Below are 21,278 nucleotides of genomic sequence, written 5' to 3'. Positions count from 1 at the left end.
CAGCAAGGAGCCCAACATGGGGCTTGATCTCACAACGCTGAGATCATCACCTGAGCTGAAATCAAGAGTCAGAGGCTTAACCAACCACCTTTAACATAGTTGGAGACACATAGAAGGCACATAAAACTACTTATTATTGAAGGCTCCAATATGCAGCCCAATTCGAAAGCCATATTTATTTTCCAAATTACCACAGGTCCATAGAAAGGGGATCCATTTCACAGTTTCTGATTTGGTTCAAAATAAAGCAAATGTTCTTAATTCAGATCACCTCTTTGAACTAACAGAAAGGCCCAAAGATGTTTAAAGTAGTAGTAAAAAGAAACAAATCTCAGCCTTTGGCCCGATGCCTGGTAATCTGGAGGCCATCCCATCCCGGCAGTGTGCCTGGCCATCGCTAGTCCAGAATTTAATCCCCTCGAGGGAGGTCCTTTGTTCATTCATGCCATCAAGTATAAAGTTTTGCACGTTTCACTTCTTCCCTTGCAAACTCATTCATGTTGTCAGATCTGTATCATAACCCACAGGACACACACCCTCTGACCAAGGTGGTATTTGGAGCTCCGCTTTCCCGGTGAGGAAGCCAAAGGGGTAAGAGATTCAGTGACACGACAAAGTCTCATGACGTGCCCCAATCATGTGCCCAACTGTTTGCTCACCATTTCCCCCAGAGACAACTATTAGCCTTTTGGAATCTCTTGTTCCTCATCCCTAAACGGAACTGGTATAACAGGCCCCACCTTACTAGTGACTGATGGTTTAAATGAGATGACAGATACAAGCACATCTAACACCAAGCCTGGGACCAAGGAAGAGTCTGGCAAATGCTTGTTAGGTTGGAACCTGTGAGCACAAATCAAACTCCTAAGAGGAGAAAATATCGATTGGGAAGCTCTGCCCAGAAGACTCACGTGGCGTACCAGAAGCACGTCAAGACTGGTCCGGGCGGTCTGTTTGTATTGGCAAAAAATCAAAAGCGATCTGAAGATCAGCCCCTACACAGACGTGGCAAAGGAAAGCACAGCTCCACAACACAGAATTCCACCTAGCAATTAAACAAAAAGGTATGCAATGCAATGAGCCCCGACACAGCAAGATCTAGAAGACGTATTTCTGAGCAGGAAAAGAAAAGGGTGACAAATACACGTGTAACAGAATAAAATAATATACATCCGCAAAGGATACACATGTCTCCTTCCAAAGAATATACATGGAAATGCACGTAAAGAGAGGTTTGCAAGGACACACACAAAACCTATGAGACAAGTACTGAACTGAGTGCAAGGGTCAGAAAAGAAACTGACCACATCTACTGTGTTTCAATTTTTAACAACGAAAATGTGATCGTGAATTACGGATGCAATTAAAAATTAACAATAAGGAAACACTTGAGGCAGTTGAAAGTAACCTCGGGTTGCTTCTGGCTAAAAATAACCTGCTTGATCCACACAGTGCTGAAATAAACAAGAATAAATAGGAAAAAGACACATCCAACCACTTACTGGGATAGAAAAAGAAAGGGGTGAGAAACAAGCTGATGGACTGAATTCTTTTTGCTTTAAAATTTTTATTTTATTATTATTGTTATTATTATTATTACTATTATTATTGCTTCTAACTGGCTGTGTTCCATATACACTCTGCAATTATCTTTCCTCAAAATATCATCACTCAGTTGAACGATCTCGCCACATGAAAAACAGGTTTGGCACAATCGTTGCATATTGTTGGGAAATTATCATCAACTTTCTTTTCTCTCCAAGAAAAACCTCACAATGACACTGATGAGTTCTGTTGTTCTTCATCTAATACCCTAACCCAGTATAAATTCATAATCTGCACGAAGTCCTTGAAGTGTGACATTAATGGAGGAAATATCCTTCTTGGAGGGCTGCGTCCAAAATACGATTCTGCTGGACCCAGCCCATCGGACAACGGCACATTCCCTCAGCCCCCCCCCACACAACATGCTCTCAGCTGCCTAGCCGCGTATCCCGTGCAGTACATGAGTTTCTACTCTCAAGAACCCCGCTTCTGGAACCCTGAAGGACAGGGGCCAGTTTGCAGAAGTGGTGTCAAGCCCACACGACAGTCTCTTCTCTCCCTTGGCTGACTTGGCCCATCTCTCCTGGCTTTAGATAATGTTTTGGCAACATAAATGTCTTTCTTTAGCCTAGATCCCCTTTTCTGAGTCTTAGGTGCATATGCCCACAGCTTCTTTGACATCTTTACTTTGATGACTCATCTGCATCTCAAACTTAACGTGTCCAAAATGAAAACGGTGATTTTTCTCTCCTAAGTCTCTCCTGGTCTCCCCCGTCTTAGTAAGTGACCCCAAGATCCAAAAGGTACCAATGTGAGAGTCATCGCTGGCTCCACGGTGCCCCTTATCTATTGGCCATACTCACAAGCCCTTCCGGTTTGACCCCCAAAGTGTCTCTCAGATCCACCTGCTTCCCTTCTCCTGTACTATCACCAGCCTGAGATGAGCACCATTGCCTCTCACCCGGTCTGTGGCCACACCTCTACTTGCGAGCTGGGAGGCTGCCAGGTTCATGAATCATTGAAGACAGCCAATTAGATCTTCAAATTCAAAAACAAAGCAAAACAAACAGGATCACTCCTCTGCTCTTAATCCCGTCAGAGGCTTTCCACCACACCTAGATTAAAACCCCAGCTCCTCCCTGGAGTCAGCAGGACTAGAGCCTGCGTGAATCTCAGACCCTAACATATATTCCATTCCCCGACGTCAGCACGCTGTAATCTATCCTGTTCTAGAGAACAATCTTTTCACACCACTCTTTTTCCCACCAGTCTCTTTCCTTTCCCCTGGATCTTTACATCCCTGTTCCTTTTCGCCCTCTAATATCACCTCCACATGGAGCCTTGCACGACCACCCCCTCTGAACTCGGCCCCACCTGTAGGAACAACCACATGGCTTCCTTCGTGACACCTTCGTAGATTTATCTACACCAGCCCTGTGTTGATTTGCTCAATAGCAGGAATCTTCTCTAGCTTATATATGGCTGTAGACCCACTGCAAACCTCAAGGCCTGACACACAGCTGAGCTGCAATAACTCAGGAACACGTGTATGGGGTTCTGTGCTATGTGGGCAACACTTTGATGGGGGAGGGGAGACTTTATAAAAGGCATAGAATTGAATGCCTGAGCTCTGCCCTGAAGCATGGTGTATTCTGTTGAACAGACAGAATCTACACCCCGAGAGGTGAAACGAACAACGTAAGCCAGGAGGTGCTTGAAGATTCAACTGAAGTACTAACCTGCATGCTTTCAGTCATGTGGAGTTGGCCAACCCAACTTCCGGTGTGGCAGGCCAAACACACAGGGGACTTATGAATAAAAGGGGTAAAGTCACAGAAGTTGAAGAGGTGAGAACTAATGAGCTCTGGAGTGTTCAGGAACAGTTCCATGGAAGAGGCTGAATTTATATCAACCCGACGGGTCAGAATTAGTTGCAACCACTCGAAACCTCCTAGAGCTGTAGCCTGACGGTCCTGGAGGGATGTAAAAAAACAAAAAGCCCATTCGCTTGCCAAATAGCCAGACATTTTACTCTCTCCCCAGTGTCTCCCATACCACGGAGTTCTGGTAATTTCCCAAGTCAACTCAGAACTGGAACGAGACGCTGTGTAAGATCTCTTTGGTTCCCAAACTCCCAAGTCCATGTCTCCATGTCCCCTCCCTTCCCGACCCAGTCCCTGACTGACTTGTAGGATTTTCCTGAGGCCAAAGAGAGACAAGGAAACCCTTCCGGAGAAACAGGCTTCTACCATCTATGCCCTTTGTCTGAAGGGTTCTTATCTCCCATCTTGTCCTTGTTAGCTCTAGTCATTTTTGTCTCGTTGGCATCTTCCCATAAGCAGTGACAATTTGGGACTTTGCGAGACAGCAAGTGCCCTCCACTAAGCCTCAGGAATCTTACCAGCTAGATGCAGATGCGTGTTCTTCACCTTCCCCGCCTTATTTACCTAGGGTTGTGACAGGTCCAAGGTCCAAGGTCTTGCCTAACAGATATATCCTCATGCAAATTAACTTGGAAGGAATGGGGAAAAATGAAGAAGCAATGCAAATGTTAGCCACTCACATTTCTCTATCTTAAAAATAACTCCTGGAACAAATGGGGGAAGGAGCAAAGTTCACAAATTCTTTATCCATTCTGAGTCCCCAGCTAATGTTCTTTTCATACCAGACCTTCATACGATTAATAAGAATATAGATCAAGAAATCGAAGGGCATTCCAAATGAAGGGAGGGAGAAAATTTGGATCGAGGGAGAAAGCTCTACGTTTGGTGTGCTCGGAAGACAATATGGGGCAAGGCTGTCTCCAAAGTTTCCATACAGAAAAAGTGGGAGGATGACAATTCGTTTGGAAGGGTATATAAGAGGAATGGACGTAAACTGTGTCTGCATGGCAAGCACGCTGCTGTGACTCATTGCTTATGTAGGGTGGCGGGACTGTGGAAATTACAGAAGGGGCTGAATTTTCTTCCAGCCACCTCTTGGCACTACCAATGATGAAGAGACAGGTGTAACGAAACTGAAGATGCCCACTGGAGCAGTGTGAAGGGAGGGTTGGAGCCCCCAGGAAGAGGACAAGACAAGAACAGGTGAAAGCCTGGAATATGCTGGTGACAGTGGGAAGGAGAGGGAAGATACAGGACCCGTTCCGGCGGTGGGGGGGGTGGAGATTCAACAAGATGCGGTGGTGACTGGATGCATTTTGGAGATGATGGAGATGAGCAAGGCAGAAATTCTCTAAGGTTGCAGGCTTGGCAAGCTGAGCGTGTATCAGGGAAGTCAGGAGGAGATATGGGTTTGGGGAGCATGATGATGAATTTGTTTCTCCACCTGCTAAATTTGAGGTAACAGCAGGATATACAGGTGAAAATGTCCAGGTTGTTATTGGAGATACAGGAGCCAGGTCCAAACAGAGTGCCTGGTATTTGTTAAAACAGCACGGGCTGAAAAACTCACCTACAACACACAAACACTGCAGGGCTTTGCTGAAGCCTCCGAAGCTTGTGAATTGTCTGTTCTCAGTTCCTTGTGATGCCCGGAATTACAGATATATAAACCCCCCAAGGCTCATGACACCCAGATCTTTCTAAACAGATAGCTATGAGAGCAAAGATTCACAGGGTGGGGAAGTGTATCGGAAATCTTCCAGTTTGGTCTGGAATTGGGACATTTGCCTCCTACCTGTATGATGCTTACGCATCTGGCTTATGTTTGTACGTATGTATCTTATCTTATGTATCTGTATATGCTTTATGATTGTGACCATATCTGGCTACCACTATATATCCATTCATAGCAACATGGCACCTGTATACTGTTATTAAGCTCTCATCTTTTTGTAAATCAGTACTGGGTTTGTTTTTTTTGTTGTTGTTTTTTTTTTTTTTAATAATGATTTTTTATTATATTATGTTAGTCACCATACAGTACATCCCCGGTTTTCGATGCAAGGCTCGATGATTCATTAGTTGTGTATAACACCCAGTGCACCATGCAATATGTGCCCTCCTTACTACCCATCACCGGTCTATCCCATTCCCCCACCCCCCTCCCCTCTGTAGCCCTCAGTTTGTTTCTCATAGTCCATAGTCTCTCATGTTTCATTCCCCCTTCTGATTACCCCCCCTTTCTTTATCCCTTTCTTCCCCTACTGATCATCCTAGTTCTTATGTTCCATAGATGAGAGAAATCATATGATAGTTGTCTTTCTCTGCTTGACTTATTTCACTAAGCATTATCTCCTCCAGTGCCGTCCATGTTGTAGCAAATGTTGAGAACTCATTCTTTCTGATTGCTGAGTACTATTCCATTGTATATATGGACCACAACTTCTTAATCCAGTCATCTGTTGCAGGGCATCTCGGCTCCTTCCACGATTTAGCTATTGTGGACATTGCTGCTATGAACATTGGGGTGCATATGGCCCTTCTCTTCACTACGTCTGTATCTTTGGGGTAAACACCCAGTAGTGCAATGGCTGGATCATAGGGTAGCTCAATTTTTAACTTTTTAAGGGACCTCCACACGGTTTTCCAGAGTGGCTGTACCAACTTGCATTCCCACCAACAATGTAGGAGGGATCCCCTTTCTCCACATCCTCTCCAACAATTGTTGTTTCTTGCCTTGTCTATTTTTGCCATTCTAACTGGCGTAAGGTGGTATCTCAGTGTGGTTTTGATTTGAATTTCCTTGATGGCTAATGATTTTGAACATTTTTTCATGTGTCTGTTAGCCATTTGTATGTCTTCATTGGAAAAGTGTCTGTTCATATCTTCTGCCCATTTTTTGATTTGTTTATTTGTTTCTCAGAGTGTATTGAGTTTGAGAAGTTCTTTGTAGATCTTGGATACCAGTCCTTTATCTGTAGTGTCATTTGCAAATATATTCTCCCATTCCGTGGGCTGCCTCTTAGTTTTTCTGACTGTTTCCTTGGATGTGCAGAAACTTTTAATCTTGATGAAGTCCCATAAATTCATTTTATCTTTTGTTTCTCTTGCCTTTGGGGATGTGTCATGAAAAAGGTTGCTTTGGCCGATGTCGTAGAGGTTGCTGCCTATGTTCTCCTCTAGAATTTTGATGGATTCCTGTCTCACATCGAGGTCTTTCATCCATTTGGAGTTTATTTTTGTGTATGGTGTGAGATAGTGGTCAAGTTTCATTCTTTTGCATGTAGCTGTCCAATTTTCCCAGGACCATTTATTGAAGAGACTGTCTTTTTCCCACCGGATGTTTTTTCCTGCTTTATCAAATATTAGTTGCCCAAAGAGCTGAGGGTCCATTTCTGGGCTCTCTATTCTGTTCCATTGGTCTATGTGTCTGTTTTTGTGCCAGTACCATGCTGTCTTTGTGATCACAGCTTTGTAGTACAGCTCGAAATCCGGCATTGTGATGCCCCCAGCTTTGTTTTTCCTTTTCAACAGTTCCTTGGAGATTCGGGGTCTTTTCTGGTTCCATACAAATTTAAGGACTATTTGTTCCAGTTCTTTGAAAAACGTTCTCGGTATTTTGATCGGGATAGCATTGAAAGTGTAGATTGCTCTGGGTAGCATGGACATTTTAACTATGTTAATTCTTCCGATCCATGAGCATGGAATATCTTTCCATCTTTTTATGTCTTCCTCAATGTCTTTTAAGAGTGATTTATAGTTTCTAGAATAAAGGTCCTTTACGTCTCTGGTTAAGTTAATTCCAAGGTAACGTATGGTTTTTGGTGCTATTGTAAATGGGATGGATTCCCTGATTTCTCTTTCTTCGTTCTCGTTATTCGTGTACAGAAATGCAACTGATTTCTGAGCATTGATTTTGTATCCCGCCACGTTACTGAATTGCTCTATAACTTCTAATAGTTTGGGAGTGGCTTCTTTTGGGTTTTCCATATAGAGTATCATGTCGTCTGCGAAGAGAGACATTTTGACTTCTTCTTTGCCGATTTGAATACCTTTGATCCCTTTTTGTTGTCTGATTGCTGTTGCAAGGACTTCTAGTACTATGTTGAATAATAGTGGCGAGAGTGGGCATCCTTGTCGTGTTCCTGATCTTAAGGGAAAGGCTTCCAGCTTTTCCCCATTGAGAATAATATTTGCAGTAGGCTTTTCATAGATGGCTTTTATGAGATTGAGAAATGTACCTTCTATTCCCACACTCTGAAGGGTTTTAATCAGGAAAGGATGCTGTATTTTGTCAAATGCTTTTTCGGCATCGATTGAGAGGATCATATGGTTCTTGAGTCTTTTCTTGTTGATATGATGTATCACGCTGATTGATTTGCGAATATTGAACCACGCTTGCATCCCAGGTATGAATCCCACTTGATCGTGGTGGATAATCCTTTTAATGAACTGTTGGATTCTATTAGCAAGTATCTTGTTGAGGATTTTGGCGTCCATATTCATTAGGGAAATCGGTCTGTAATTCTCCTTTTTGAGGGGGTCTTTGCCTGGTTTGGGGATCAAGGTAATATTGGCCTCATAGAATGAGTTTGGTAGCTTTCCTTCTGTTTCTATTTTTTGAAATAGCTTTAGGAGAATAGGTATTATTTCTTCTTTGAATGTTTGGTAGAATTCCCCAGGAAAACCGTCCGGGCCTGGAGTTTTGTTATTTGGAAGGTTGTTTATCACTGACTCAATTTCTTCATAATTAATTGGCCTGTTTAAGGAATCAATTTCTTCCGGTTTCAATCTTGGTAGTTTATAGGTTTCCAGGAAGGATTCCATCTCTTCCAGATTGCTTAGTTTATTGGCATATAGCTGTTGATAAAAATTTCTAATAATCCTTCCAATTTCAATGGTGTTCGTCGTGACCTCTCCTTTTTCATTCATAATTTTAATAATCTGGGTCTTTTCTCTTTTCTTTTGGATAAGTCTTGCCAGTGGTCTGTCAATTTTATTGATTCTCTCCAAGAACCAGCTTCTAGTCCTGTTGATCTGCTCTACTGTACTTCTGGTTTCTGCTTGATTGATTTCAGCTTTAATTTTGGTCAACTGCTTCCTCGTGCGTGGATTAGGCCTGTCCCTCTGTTGCTGTTCCAGCTTCTTGAGGTGAGAATATAAAAACTGCATTTTAGATGTTTCTATTCTTTTGAGTGAGGCTTGGATGGCTATGTATTTCCCCCTTAGGACTGCCTTTGCAGTATCCCATAGGTTTTGGACTGTTGTATTTTCATTCTCATTGGTCTCCATAAATTGTTTAATTTGATTTTTGATTTCCTGGTTTATCGAGTCATTCCTGAGCAGGATGGTTCTTAGTCTCCAAGTGTTTGAGTTTCTTCCAAATTTTTCCTTGTGGTTGAGTTCCAATTTCAGAGCATTGTGGTCTGAGAATATGCAGGGGATAATTTCAATCTTTTGGTATCGGCTGAGACCTGTTTTGTGTCCCAGAACATGGTCTATTCTTGAAAATGTTCCATGGGCATTAGAATAGAATGAGTATTCTTTGGTTCTGGGGTGTAGTGTTCTATATATATCTATGAGGTCCAACTCGTCGAGTATGGCATTCAAAGCCTTTGATTCTTTGCTTAGTTTTTGCCAGGGTGTTCTGTCTATTTCTGAGAGTGGAGTGTTGAGGTCCCCTACTATTAATGTATTTTTATCTATATGTCTCTTTATTCTGGTTAAGAGTTGGCTTGTGTATCTTGCTGCTCCCCTGTTGGGGGCATATATATTTATAATTGTCATATCCACTTGTTGAATACTTCCTTTAAGAATAATATAGTGCCCTTCTGCATCTCTAACTATAGTCTGTAGTTTAAAATCCAATTTATCTGATATGAGAATTGCTACCCCAGCTTTCTTTTGAGGTCCATTTGCGTGAAAGATGGTACTCCATCCCCTTACTCTCAGTCTGAATGCATCTTTGGGTTCGAAATGAGTCTCTTGTAGACAGCAAATGGATGGGTCATTTCTTTTTATCCAATCTGCAACCCTGTGGCGTTTGAAGCCAGAATTTAAACCATTAATGTTCAGGCTGAGTACTGAGAGATATGCTTTTAATTCTGCCATGTTGTCAGTAAAGTCTTTGTTTGTATTGGCTGTGACTTTCTGTTTTGTATCACTCTTGGGGCCTTTTTACTTTTATAGAACCCCCCGTAATACCTCCTGTAGGGCTGGTTTCGTGGTTACGAAATTGGCTAGTGACTGTCGATTCTGAAATGTCTTTATTTCTCCATCAATTCTGAATGACAGCCTTGCTGGATAAAGGATCCTTGGCTGCATGTTTTTCTCTGAAAGAGCTTTAAAAATGCTCCCCCAACCATTTCTCTCATTCCAGGTCTGTGTAGACAGGTCTGACGTAATTCTGATGCCTTTGCCTTGGTACGTGAGAAATTTCTTTGCCCTGGCCGCTTTCAATACTGTATCCTTGGATCTCATATTTGCGAATTGTACTATGACGTGACGTGGTGTAGGTCTGTCATGGTTGAGCTTGGGAGGGGTCCTCTCTGCCTCTTGGACACGAATTTTTGTTTCCCTTGCTAGATTAGGGAAGTTTTCAGCTACAATTTGTTCAAATATCTCTTCTAGGCCTCTGTTTTTCTCCACCCCCTCGGGGATGCCGATGATTCTAACATTGGATCGTTTCGTTGAGTCAGTAATTTCCCGTAGCCAACATTCGTGGGCGTGGATTTTTTTAAGACCATCTTCTATTTTTATTTTTTCCTCTATTAACCCATCCTCCAATTCACTAACCCTTTCCTCCGCTTCCGTGACCCTGGCCGTCAGAGCCTCTAGTTTTGCCTGCATTTGGCTCATAGAATTTTTAATTTCTGTCAAATTCACTCTCATTTCCACCCTTAGGGATTCTATATTCTCAGTAATATTTTCCTGAATACTTTTCTCAAGTCTACTCATTATCTTGACCATTGTTACTCTGAATTCCATTTCTGATAATTTGGTTACATCCATATCCGTTACTTCTGTGGCAGAGGCCACTGACTCACTGTCTTTTCTTTGCTGGGGGGGGCTTCTCCTTCTTGTCATTCTGATGAAGAGAGGTTGCGGGGTTTCCAGAGCCCAAAATTATTGACTGGGTCCCAGGCCGTGCCCCTTGTTTTATAGGGATCTTAGAGATGTGGGCTTCTTCTTTAAAGATTTTATTTATTTACTTATCTGAGAGAGGGAGACATACAGTCAGCAAGAACGAAACAGAAGCAGGGGAGTGGGAGAGGAAGAAGCAGGCTCCCAGCGGAGGAGCCCGATGAGGGACTCCTTTCCGGAACGCCGGGATCACGCCCTAAGCCGGAGACAGGCGCTCAATGACTGCGCCACCTAGGCGCCCTGGGTTGTGGGCTTCTTGATTTTTCAGCCTGCCTTCTGTGTTCTGGGGGAGGGGCCTGCCGCGCCGATACTCAGGCAACCCTGTTTGGGTAGAGTCTCCCTGTCCCCTGCGAGGGGGGATGGGGATGGACCCTCTCTGCGCCGGTATTTCCAGGCTTTTGTTCTCTGGCGGCTTTCCCTGGCGGCCGGCTATGCCTCTTCTGAGGGTCAGAGCAGCAGAGACTGCATTGTCACAGAACAGAGGGATTGCGGCCCATTCTCCACTGATGTTCTGGCCACTTTAACTCTGTTACTGTTGGTGCTGCTCAACCCTGCAGCGTCCCGGGATGTGCGCACCAACCCGGCGTCCCAGCCCTCACTTCCAGGGCCGGCGCGTCTCTGTCCTTTGTGTTTCTAATGCCGCCAGCCACCGGCCGCCCCGCGCGCTCCCGGGTCTCCCGGTCTCAGTCTATGCCCGGTGAGCGCACCTCGATTCCGGAGTTTCGTGAGAAGCCTGGTGGTGCGCGCACCCGGTTCAGGGTCTCAGTCTGCTGTTTCGCGGGTGCCGACCGCGAGTCCGCCCGCTCCCCTGTGCAGGTGGCCCGCCAGCCGCCAGCCGCCCCGCGCGCGCTCCGGGAGTTCCCGGTCTCAGTCTGGATCCCGTGAGCACACCGGGATTCCGGTGTTCCGGGAGATGCCTGGTGGCGCGCGCGTTCACGGCTCACCGGTCTCAGTCCGCTCTCTCGCGGGTGCCCTCTGTGAGTCCGCCCGCTCCCCCGTGCAGGTGGCTGCCGCTTCCCGGCGCCCAAACGCGGCGGCTCCCTCCCCCTTCCGTTTATCTTCCGATATCCATGCACGGTTTACAGCTTCCCTCTTCGTACCTCAATACTCAGCGCTGGAGATGTTCATTTGTAGAGATCCAGATGCATCATCCTGCGTCTCAGGCTGATTCCGTGGTTATTTAGGCTGGTCTGGTACCTATCCAGCTCGACTCAGGGGACCGGCTGAAAAAGGGGTCCCCTACTCCTCCGCCATCTTAACTCCCCTGGGTTTGGTTTTTTTTTACCTAAATAAATTTAATTTACAAAGCAGTACTATTATAACTGAAAAAAATAGCATCATTTGTTATAAATAGAATATAATTGTAAAATAGAGCCAAGGAAGAGAAAGACATTGAATTTAGCTGCCCGCTAGCTTTTCCGGTAGACATTTGTCATTTTATTTTATTTTATTTTATTTTATTTTATTTTATTTTATTTTATTTTATTTTATTTTTTTGCATACACGGCCTCTGAAAATTCTCCCTTTGTGGGGAAGTCCAAACTGTAGGGTCTTGATGTTCACAATGGGTGCTGAAGAAGCTTTGAGAGAGCTATTCCCATCTCTTGGCAAGTGACTTAGACTTGGCCAGTCAGAGGTTCTCGCTCATGACTGCGAAATTTAAAAGGAAAGAATCAAGGACGAAGAGATAGTCATAATGAATTCACACTGGGGCACCCAGACAAGGGCACGTGGTACATTGCAAATATCATCCACATACCCATGCAGCCTGTTTTCATGACTTAATTTCTCAGATTTCTTAGACTGTCTTTGGTTGCAGATAGAGTGAGCTGGAAAGTGTCCCACCACCACCCCCCCCCCAAAAAAAAACCATGTCCACTCAGAACCTCAGAATGTTCTGTTATTTGGGAATATGACATTGCAGATGTAATTAGTTAAGGATCCCAAGATAAAATCCTGGATCTGGGGTGGGCTCTAAATCCAATGATGGGCATCCTTCTAAGAAGAGAGAAGAAACAGACTCGCAGAGGAGAAGACCATGTGAAGGTGGGGGCAGAGACTGGAGTGATGGGTTGACAAGCTGAGGAATGTCAGAAGCCAGGCAAGAAAGGATTCTCCCCTGGAGGCTCTGGAGGGAGTGTGACCCTGCTGGCACCTTGATTTCAGACTTCTAGCATCCACAACAATAACAGAATACATTTCTGTTGTTTTAAGCCCCTGAGTTTACAGCCAGCCGAGCAAACGAATACGCTGCGTGTGGGGACATCTCTTCTGATTACATGGATTCCCTTACACCCGAGCTATGCCTTGGATGAACACATCCATTCATCCTGCTGGTAATTAGCATTTTCTGGCCTTGGGCTCTCATCTTCTGGGAGCTACCCAATTCATTTTCTTAAGTGGGTTCTGTTGTTTGCAACCAAGGACCAGGTTGAAATGCCTATCTAAGTGAGTGAGCCTGAGATCCATTTTCCGCTGAAATGAAAGAAGCAAGAGTTAAAGAGCAGTTGTGGTATAATAGCACCAAATTGAGACTTTCTCCTTGGGGCAATTGGGAAGACGGAAAGCATTTGAAAAGTAAGTCTGTGATTTAATGTTATTTGATGCCACATCTCTTTACTGCCTGAAGTCACCTAATATAACACTGGTGATATGTCTCACATCCTGGGAAATACCAATTTAGTAAAATGTCCCAACTTCACAAATAGAGAGACTGAATCCTGGTAAGGCAAAATAAAAGGACTTGCCTACGATCCTACAGAGAAGCCAAAAGAAGAGCCACGTCCATGATCCTGTTCTATATTTTCTCATTCGACACCCCACCCCACACTTTCACTATACTACACATCTCTTCTTAGGGTTTGGATTCACCGAATCTCCAGCATCAGTAAACTTTATGCTTTACCATCTGCCCTTCGTTCAAATATAGCAAGGATACACCTTGCTCGGGACAACTCCATAATATGTCCCAGCTACCCTGCCCTGGCCTCCTGTTTCCCTCATTACCACCACCCACTGGGGTGCTTTTCAGATGCAAACCAACCAACCTTAGAGTCTCTAACCCCTTCGCTCATCAGGCTCTCATACTCCAGGCCACTATGCTCCTGCCCTCATCACCCCAGGGCCAAGTTCGAGACAATCAGGGACAGCCCCCAGAGCCCACCGAGATCATTCAAACCAGCCAGCCCTAACCCGTTTATCCTGCCTGGCCTGGTCCCTCCCTCAGAAACCACAAGAAAGGCTCTTACCACGCTTTTCCCCTTTTTCTTCTGCCTCTGACCAGCCTCAGAGCTTCCCAGTGTGGCTCCCTCTTCCTGGGGGGCGTGAGTGACAAACTATCTTTTCAATGCAGTCATCTCCTGATTTGTTGGCTTCTTTGTTCATTCTGCACCTTCAAGTATTCCAAACCTAGCTTACTTCCAACACAGGAATCTGATAAAATTTCTAGAGAGAATTCCCTTGACTTGGAGAGAATCTCACTTTTCCAAAAGAAAAAAAAAAAAAAACTGATTTCATTGAGTTTTATCTTTTATACTCACTCAGAAATCATTTGTTAATGGCTCATGAGAAAGCACTACAGCCCATGTCACTGGAACTATAGAAATCATGGTGACTGAGCAACAGCACAACTACCTTATGCCCCGTCAAAGGTTCCAATAACTCATGATAACTCTGTAATGGCTTAACACCCAGGTCTGAAAAGAAAGGCTATTTTCCTGGAACATTTTACAGAAGCATTCTTCAAAAGTGATTCATTCTTGGTTGGAACTCTTTGGCATGTTTGGGGATCATTTATCAAGTGTGTTTACAACAAAGGTCTCTCTCCAAACTTAGGATGTGTGAAAACAGCCCTTAACACAATAAAAATAATTCTAACCACCAAAGTAAGCAGACAGAGACTCTGGACAGTCAGCTATAGGTCAAAGCAGACAAAGTGAACATGAAGTGGGGCTTATGCCGGGGCTCCAGGGATGATCTTGCTCTCCAAAGAAGAACTACGACTTGCTCACTGCTGCTGAAATTTCCACCCTTACAGCTCCATGACAGCTCATTCAGCTGTCTGTTTTGATCCTAGCTAACATGCAAAATACCAGGGCGCCTGCTGGCTCAGTGGGTTAAGCATCTGCCTTCCGCTCAGGTCGTGATCCCAGTGCCCTGGGATTGAGCTCCCACATCAGGCTCCCTGCTCAGTGGGAAGTCTGCTTGTTCCTCTCCTATGCCCTCTCCCTCTGCTGCTCCCCATGCTTGTGTTCCCTCTCTCTGTCAAATAAATACATAAAATCTTAAAAAAATAATAAAAATAAAATAAAATGCAAAATACAAAGTCTGCTGTTGAGAGATAATGCCCCATGAGTCTCTTGCATTTCTTCAAGTCTTGTGACTGCCTTTGTAATAGGCCATTCTTTCAAGAATTGTGTATAGACGACAGCGTTGGAAGAGAGGGATGGTGTCTCCTTAGAGAGCAATGGGCAAGTTTCCTGTTCAAAATAGGAACGCTAATGTCTCTCTCCACGGCAAAGGGTAGAAATTGCCCATTACAAAAGATTTGGGTTTCCTAAACTTAAGATTTCTCTCTTGTAACCCAACCCATAATCCACTGCACATGCAGGCATCACCTGGCCCTCTCTGTGGTACCCTGTGGGAACTTGCACTTGGAGAGCAAGCACAAATGCTAAAACTCTGGCCTACTACCTTTGCAATGAGTAGTGACCTGTCCTTTGTCTCTGACCCAGGACTCTCGTGTTTTCAACAACATCTGTAAACTGTAAAGTCCTTAACACTTGCTGTCTCATTAATGTTTCTTTATCAGTTGTAAGTTGGCTTTCAGGGGCTTCTCCATCAGGCCCTCCTTACATTTATAATATAAATAAAATCATAGGTTTGCTCTATGACTAAGGTGTCAGGACAAGTCACCTCAAATCTTTTTTGGGGCAAGCTTCCTCTTAAGTTCCTCCCATACCATTCCATGTAACTCAGCTACCCCAAACTAGGAGAATTTTGAGAATGCTGAAGACCTAGCAATGAGGAGAGAAGGAGCACAGAATGAAAAGGGAAATTATTCCAATTCTTGGCAATTGTGTCAAAAGTCAACCCGGCCAGATATTTTTAATTCAAAGCTGTGATCGATTCCAAAACTCAGTTTATAAATGCATCTTTAGTAAGAGTAAAGAATAAAGAACAGCTCAAAATCTTTTGTATCATTTTTTGTTTATTTCAGACCAATCTAATTGTCACAACTAATTACCAGGCTTAAATATTCTATTGGAATACCAAGGTTGCCAAACTGCAGGGCACTGATGAAATCCAGCCCCCTGCCAATTTTTATAAATAAAGTTTTATTAGAACACAGCACAATCATTCATTTATCATTGGTTATGGCTGCTTTTGTGCTACAATGGCAGAAGTGAGTAGTCGAAGCTGAGACCAGACCGTCTCTGGTCCTAAAGTATTTACTGTCTGACCCTTTACAGGAAAAGGTTGCTGACCCCTGGAAGACCCTAACTTTCTTTCAGTCACCCTTGTTGCCTGAGTTACCTTCCTGAATAACGAAGCTGAGCTTCCTTACTGAAGTCTTCTGGTGACTCATAGGAAGAAAGCAGACTCCCCAGCTCTGTGTGTAGCCCACACTGCCTGAGCCCAGCCTTCCTCTCTGACTTCAACTGCCCTCACACACCCCTCACTTCTGTATCACCAACACCCCAATCTTTCCCCCTCTCCTAGGGTCTTCCAGGTCCTCCCCCAGCTCTGTACGTTTGCAGACAATATTCCCTCTGCCTAGAATTTTCTTTATCAGAGCAAATTTCTCACCCCGCTCCCCTCTCACCTTTTACAGAAACCCATCCTCCTCAGGTCCCAAGCAGAGTGTGCTGTTCCATCCTGTGTCCCACTAGCATCTCTGCTGAGCAGGAGCCCTGGGGTGGTGTATGGGCTGGGCACATGTCTCTCCCCTGCCACGGTGAGGTCGAGCCAGAGGTCACTCCCCACATCACCTCCCCCTCGTGCCCAGCCTCCAGTCACTCCGGTTCTCCAGCTGTCCCTCGTGCCCTGAGTCATGGACACTGCACTTCCCCCTCCTGCTTTCCCGCTTCCACACATTACCCTTCCAGAAAGGTCTTTCCTCACCGCCTTTCTGACTCCCTCTCACCAACACCTACATTCCAGCAAAACACTCCATTGCCTTCTTAGGAATTATCATAAGGCCTAATGAACTTGTTCATCTTTTCATCTAGTTGCTTTTTCTCTCTTTTTACTAAAATATAAGATCTGCAAAAAGGCAAGAGACCTGTCTCGTGTGTGGACGTTTCCACAGTGCCTAATGTTGTCTGGATTCGATACGTATCTGTTGGTGGAGGAGGCAAATGTGTCTCAGTGCCTACAACCAAGCTTCACGGGAGGGCCAGAGCTGCTGGTCAGGGAAGCAGGACCAGTTCTATGAGGCCGACAAGATTCACTTTCACACCTCGATGACATCGAGCTGGCGGAATGCCGTGCTTCTCAGCCTCGGCTGCACACTGTAATCAAATGAGCAACTAATAAACAAACAAACAAGCACGGATGCCCTCCCCCTCTCCCTAGAGATTAGAATTAAATTGACATTGAATTTTAGAAGGTGTTCCAGGTGATTATAATGTGCAGCAGAGGGTAAGCGCCACTTTACCTTGCTTGGTATGCAGGAAAGAGAATAGACCCCCGGCACTGGGATTAGAGAGGCTTGTGTTACACAAATGAGAGAGACGGAACAAGGCAGGATGGAGGAAGGAAACCAGGCCACGTGTGGCCCCGCGATGGGAGGATGAGAGTGGTTCAGGAATGAAAGGCCATGACTAGCCCATCTCTGGGCACCTGTGGGTAAAGACAGGTGGAAAGACAGACAGACACAGAGATTGGACTGAAAGTAATACCGATGGCAAACAAACACACAGAAGTATACTCGACATCATTGCAATCACAAAGTCTGCAAGCAGGCGTCTTTTTTTTCTATCAAGTTGGAAATTTAAAAACCAATTGAGTTTTTTTACTTTAAAATTTTGAAAACTGCTCCATAATACTAGCAACAGCCAGTGCTGGTGGAGATGTGAAGAAACCGACACCCACAATCAGTGATCTTCCTGAATCAGGTTTGGAGGACGACCACTGAGACCCCACTTAATGGTAACATGGCGAGACCCCAAGATCCCTCCGTGGGACCAGTTCCCTGGCTCCAGGCACACTGGCCTTGTGTATTCTCTCGGCCACACCGGCTTCTGTGCTATTTCTTGAAGAATCGAAAGTCCCTCACACCCTGGGACTTTTGTATTAGCTGTTCCCTCTACCTGGAACATCACACAAAGAATCACACAACAGTTCTGCAAACGTGACTTTCCTCTAGAGACACCTGCCCTGACCAGGCCATGTAAAGGGAGCCCCTGGCCCCCCGCCCACATCCCTGGTCCCTAACAGGTCCTTACTTCACTCTGTCCCGCTGATCACTACTCCTAGTAAGTCCTGCTTATTGTCCACCCACGTAATGTTTGCAGCTCACAGATGCAGGCTCTGTGCGGGGCTCACCTGCTGTGCTGACAGCTGGATTCCCGGTGCCCAGAACAGAGCTTGGAACTTCCTAGGTAGTCAGAGAGCCAAATGAATAAGTGCTTTTGTTCAGAACTGCATCCTTAATACTGAGAAAACTGCATGGCACAAAATAGAAACTCCCTTACCAGATCTGGAAGGAAGGACGGGAAGAAATGGATTCTAGACGCTTCTCTGAGTGTGAGACTCAGTAGGAGGGGAAAATGGAATGGCGTAGGTGCAAAATGAAACAGGGAAGGACAGCACCAGGAGAGAAATACAGGACACGGAGCCGGGCCACGGGGTGGCTGTCCAAGACCAAGGCCACCAGCCCATCAGGGTCCCTCATCTCTGGGCACGAGTCTTTGACCACCAGCCACATACAGCTGACCCCACACAGGTCCCTGGAAGGACCTCCAAAGGGCCCAGGCCTCAAGGTCTCCCTCATGAGCAAACACACAGGATTGAGGGAGCAAGGCCTTGCAGCCCTGCCCGGCAGCCGTCACCCCCAACCCCACCGACCCCGGCAGGGCATCTCGTGGCAGAGTGTTAAAGGGCGTGGACGCGGAGGTGACTTGGCTCTTCTTCCCAGCAGGCATGACAGCTTGGGCAGGACTCTACTATCAGAGCCTCAGTTCCCTCATCTAGAAAATGGGCTAATAATGGGGCACCTGGCTGGTGCAGTCAGGTGAGCGTCAGACTCTTGATTGCCACTAGGGTCATGATCTCAGGGCTGGGGGATCGAGCCCTGTGTCGGGCTCTGCACTCAGTGCGGTGTCTGCTTAGGATTCTCTCTCTCTTTCTCTCACTCTCTCTCAAATAAATACATTTTAAAAAATAAAAAAATAAAATGGGCTAATAATAATTACTGTACCTCCCCTGTGGGATTGCCATGAGGGTGAAATGAATGCTTCTTTGTAAAACAGAATTGTGCCTGAGATGCAGGACCCACCCAGCATGGCTACTTGGGGATGGAATCTCTGCCGGTCACCTCCCCCGTCCTGTGACAGCGTGTCGTAATAATAGCTAATCTCTGTTACATCCTCCCAATTAGCCAGCCTTCACCTCAGCCCTTTACACGCACAGTCTCAGTTACCCCTGGTAAAGCCCCGATGGGTCGTTACCGGAAACGAGGAACAGCGATGGAAGACTTGCCTAAGATCACAGAGCTAACGTCTCAAAGACGGTATTTAAACGCACTCGGTTCTGCCTTTAGATCCATGCGTAAGTCAGTAAGTGAAGAGACCCAAATAAAGCGAGGCTTTGAGAAACCGTGAGGGAGAACCTTGGCGGGGAGGGGACAGTGATGGCCCCAGTGCACCCCTCCCTGAAGCCAGCTGGTTTTATGTAACAACCTCCTACTGGTCACGCCCTTTTAAAAATTTAAAATTATTCCCCAGGGCACTTCAGCTTAATCTTCTCTTCAACTGCTTTATTAAGACATAATAAAACACCTAACCTAGATAGGAAAGTCTTGCAGAGACACCAGCTTCAGTCAGGGGCTGGGGTGCCCCCCGCCCTCGCTGGCTCACCAACATCTGTGCTCGACACCGAGGGGGAAGTGCTAACAAAGGGAGGCCCAACCCAGCCAATGTTCATCAGGAAAAGGTGATTTATTCGGAGAAAAAGAGAGCAACCTACTTGCAAGAGACGGCCCTTGCAACCAGATCCGCAATTAAAGCAGAACCGTGCAATCTTTGCATTTAAAAGGAAATCGATGGCATCGATTGAGTCCAATAAGTCAGCCACCTATGAACGCGTTACAGATCTGACTGCTGCAAAACACGGTTTTGAAATAAAACATATAAGAATCGCCGTGAGCGCTTTATGGCCAAACATAACTCGGTTACCCGATGGGGAAGCTAAAGAGTGCTCATTTTATCAAGGGAATGGGGTGCAAACACTCTGAATGAGGTCTTTGCTGGAGTTCCTTGCTCTGTAGTCCCCTCCACTGCCAGTAATTTGCTGGAGGGTTGATTTAACAGGGAGGATTTGAATGGAGTCTTACTCCCTTTCCTGGGGTTGCACACAGCAGTCGATTAAGTTAGTGCCAAAACCTTAAAAGACTCCAACCAAGGTAATCAGTTTAGGGGGATTTAGGCCACATGGGCTCCAGATCTGGTTCTGCAAGGCAATTCTAAGTCTCCAGTCAGCTGGTTTGAGAATGATGCCCCTTTTCACTGGGAAGAAATTTAGCAGTGACGGAAGGCTGGCAGACTGGGGAGTCACCTTCCAATGTTAGCAGCATCGTTCCAGGCCGGCACCGAATTTCAGTCTTACTAGTTTTCTCAGTCTTAGGGAGGTTGAATCGCAGTAATTAAAGGATTATCCAACTCCCCAGGCCCAGTGTACAACAGGATATTTAAACATGTGAGTTGCTGTAAATTATGCAGAAACTGGGACAGATGGGTGGCTCCATGGTTAAACATCTGCCTTAGGCTCAGGTCATGATCCCAGGGTCCTGGAATCAAGTCCTGCATCGGACTCCTTGCTCAGCAGGGAGCCTGCTTCTCCCACTGCCTGCAGCTCCCTGGTCATGCTTACTCTCTCTCTCTGTCAAATAAAGAAATAAAACCTTTAAAAATAATAATAAAAAATAAATTATGCAGAAACAAAAATGTTAATGCCACATTGAAATTGTTGCATAAAGATCTGTTTGAAGAATTTGGGTGTTTTTTTTTTTTTTTAACAGTTAACGCAGATTTGGAAAAGGCAACCAAGCCAGGCACCAAAAGCTGCTTGGAAAATACTTATTCTCAAGCCATGATATTCTGGCAATTTTTTTTAAAAAGGGAGCCCCCGGGAAGCGTCAGAAAAGAAATGATTTTCCAAGCAACGCTGAAATGGAATTTCAGGTTTAACTTAGTTATATGGGGGTTTGGGGCTTTTAAGTTGCTTATGGCTTCATAATATAACCTGGCAATATTTTCATCCCATTACTAGGGTTTCCATTAAATCGGATGCTGGGAAAAAGAGAGGACTCCGAAGAACTGAAGGAAAGCACAGGCAATTTTCGTATCTCTAAACGAAAGTGAGGGGATGAAAACCAAAATGCGGCCAATCACTCCCGGGATCCTGGTGAATTGACCTCAAGGGGTGAGTAGCTAAACTACAAATAAAAACGAAACGAAATAAGGAGAAAGAAAACTGTACATCCAA

The 21,278-nt window shown here is 45.2% G+C and overlaps 1 protein-coding gene across 1 annotated transcript in view; it reads right to left on the bottom strand.

Moving 5' to 3' along the window:
* Positions 1-503: 503 nt before the first annotated feature.
* The window catches only part of CBLN4 (cerebellin 4 precursor), a 63,865-nt gene continuing 43,090 nt past the window's right edge, over positions 504-21,278 (bottom strand). Inside the window, exon 4 of the mRNA XM_045808475.2 lies at positions 504-589. Within this exon, the coding sequence (XP_045664431.2) occupies positions 504-589 (86 nt within the window). The remainder of the gene's footprint in view (positions 590-21,278) is intronic.

The sequence above is a fragment of the Ursus americanus genome, chromosome 22, assembly GCF_024610735.1.
Source record: "Ursus americanus isolate L20-20 chromosome 22, mUrsAme1.1.p, whole genome shotgun sequence".
NCBI classification, from domain to species: domain Eukaryota; kingdom Metazoa; phylum Chordata; class Mammalia; order Carnivora; family Ursidae; genus Ursus; species Ursus americanus.
Note: the sequence above shows the minus strand (reverse complement) of the source record. Positions and strands in the feature narration are given on the sequence as shown.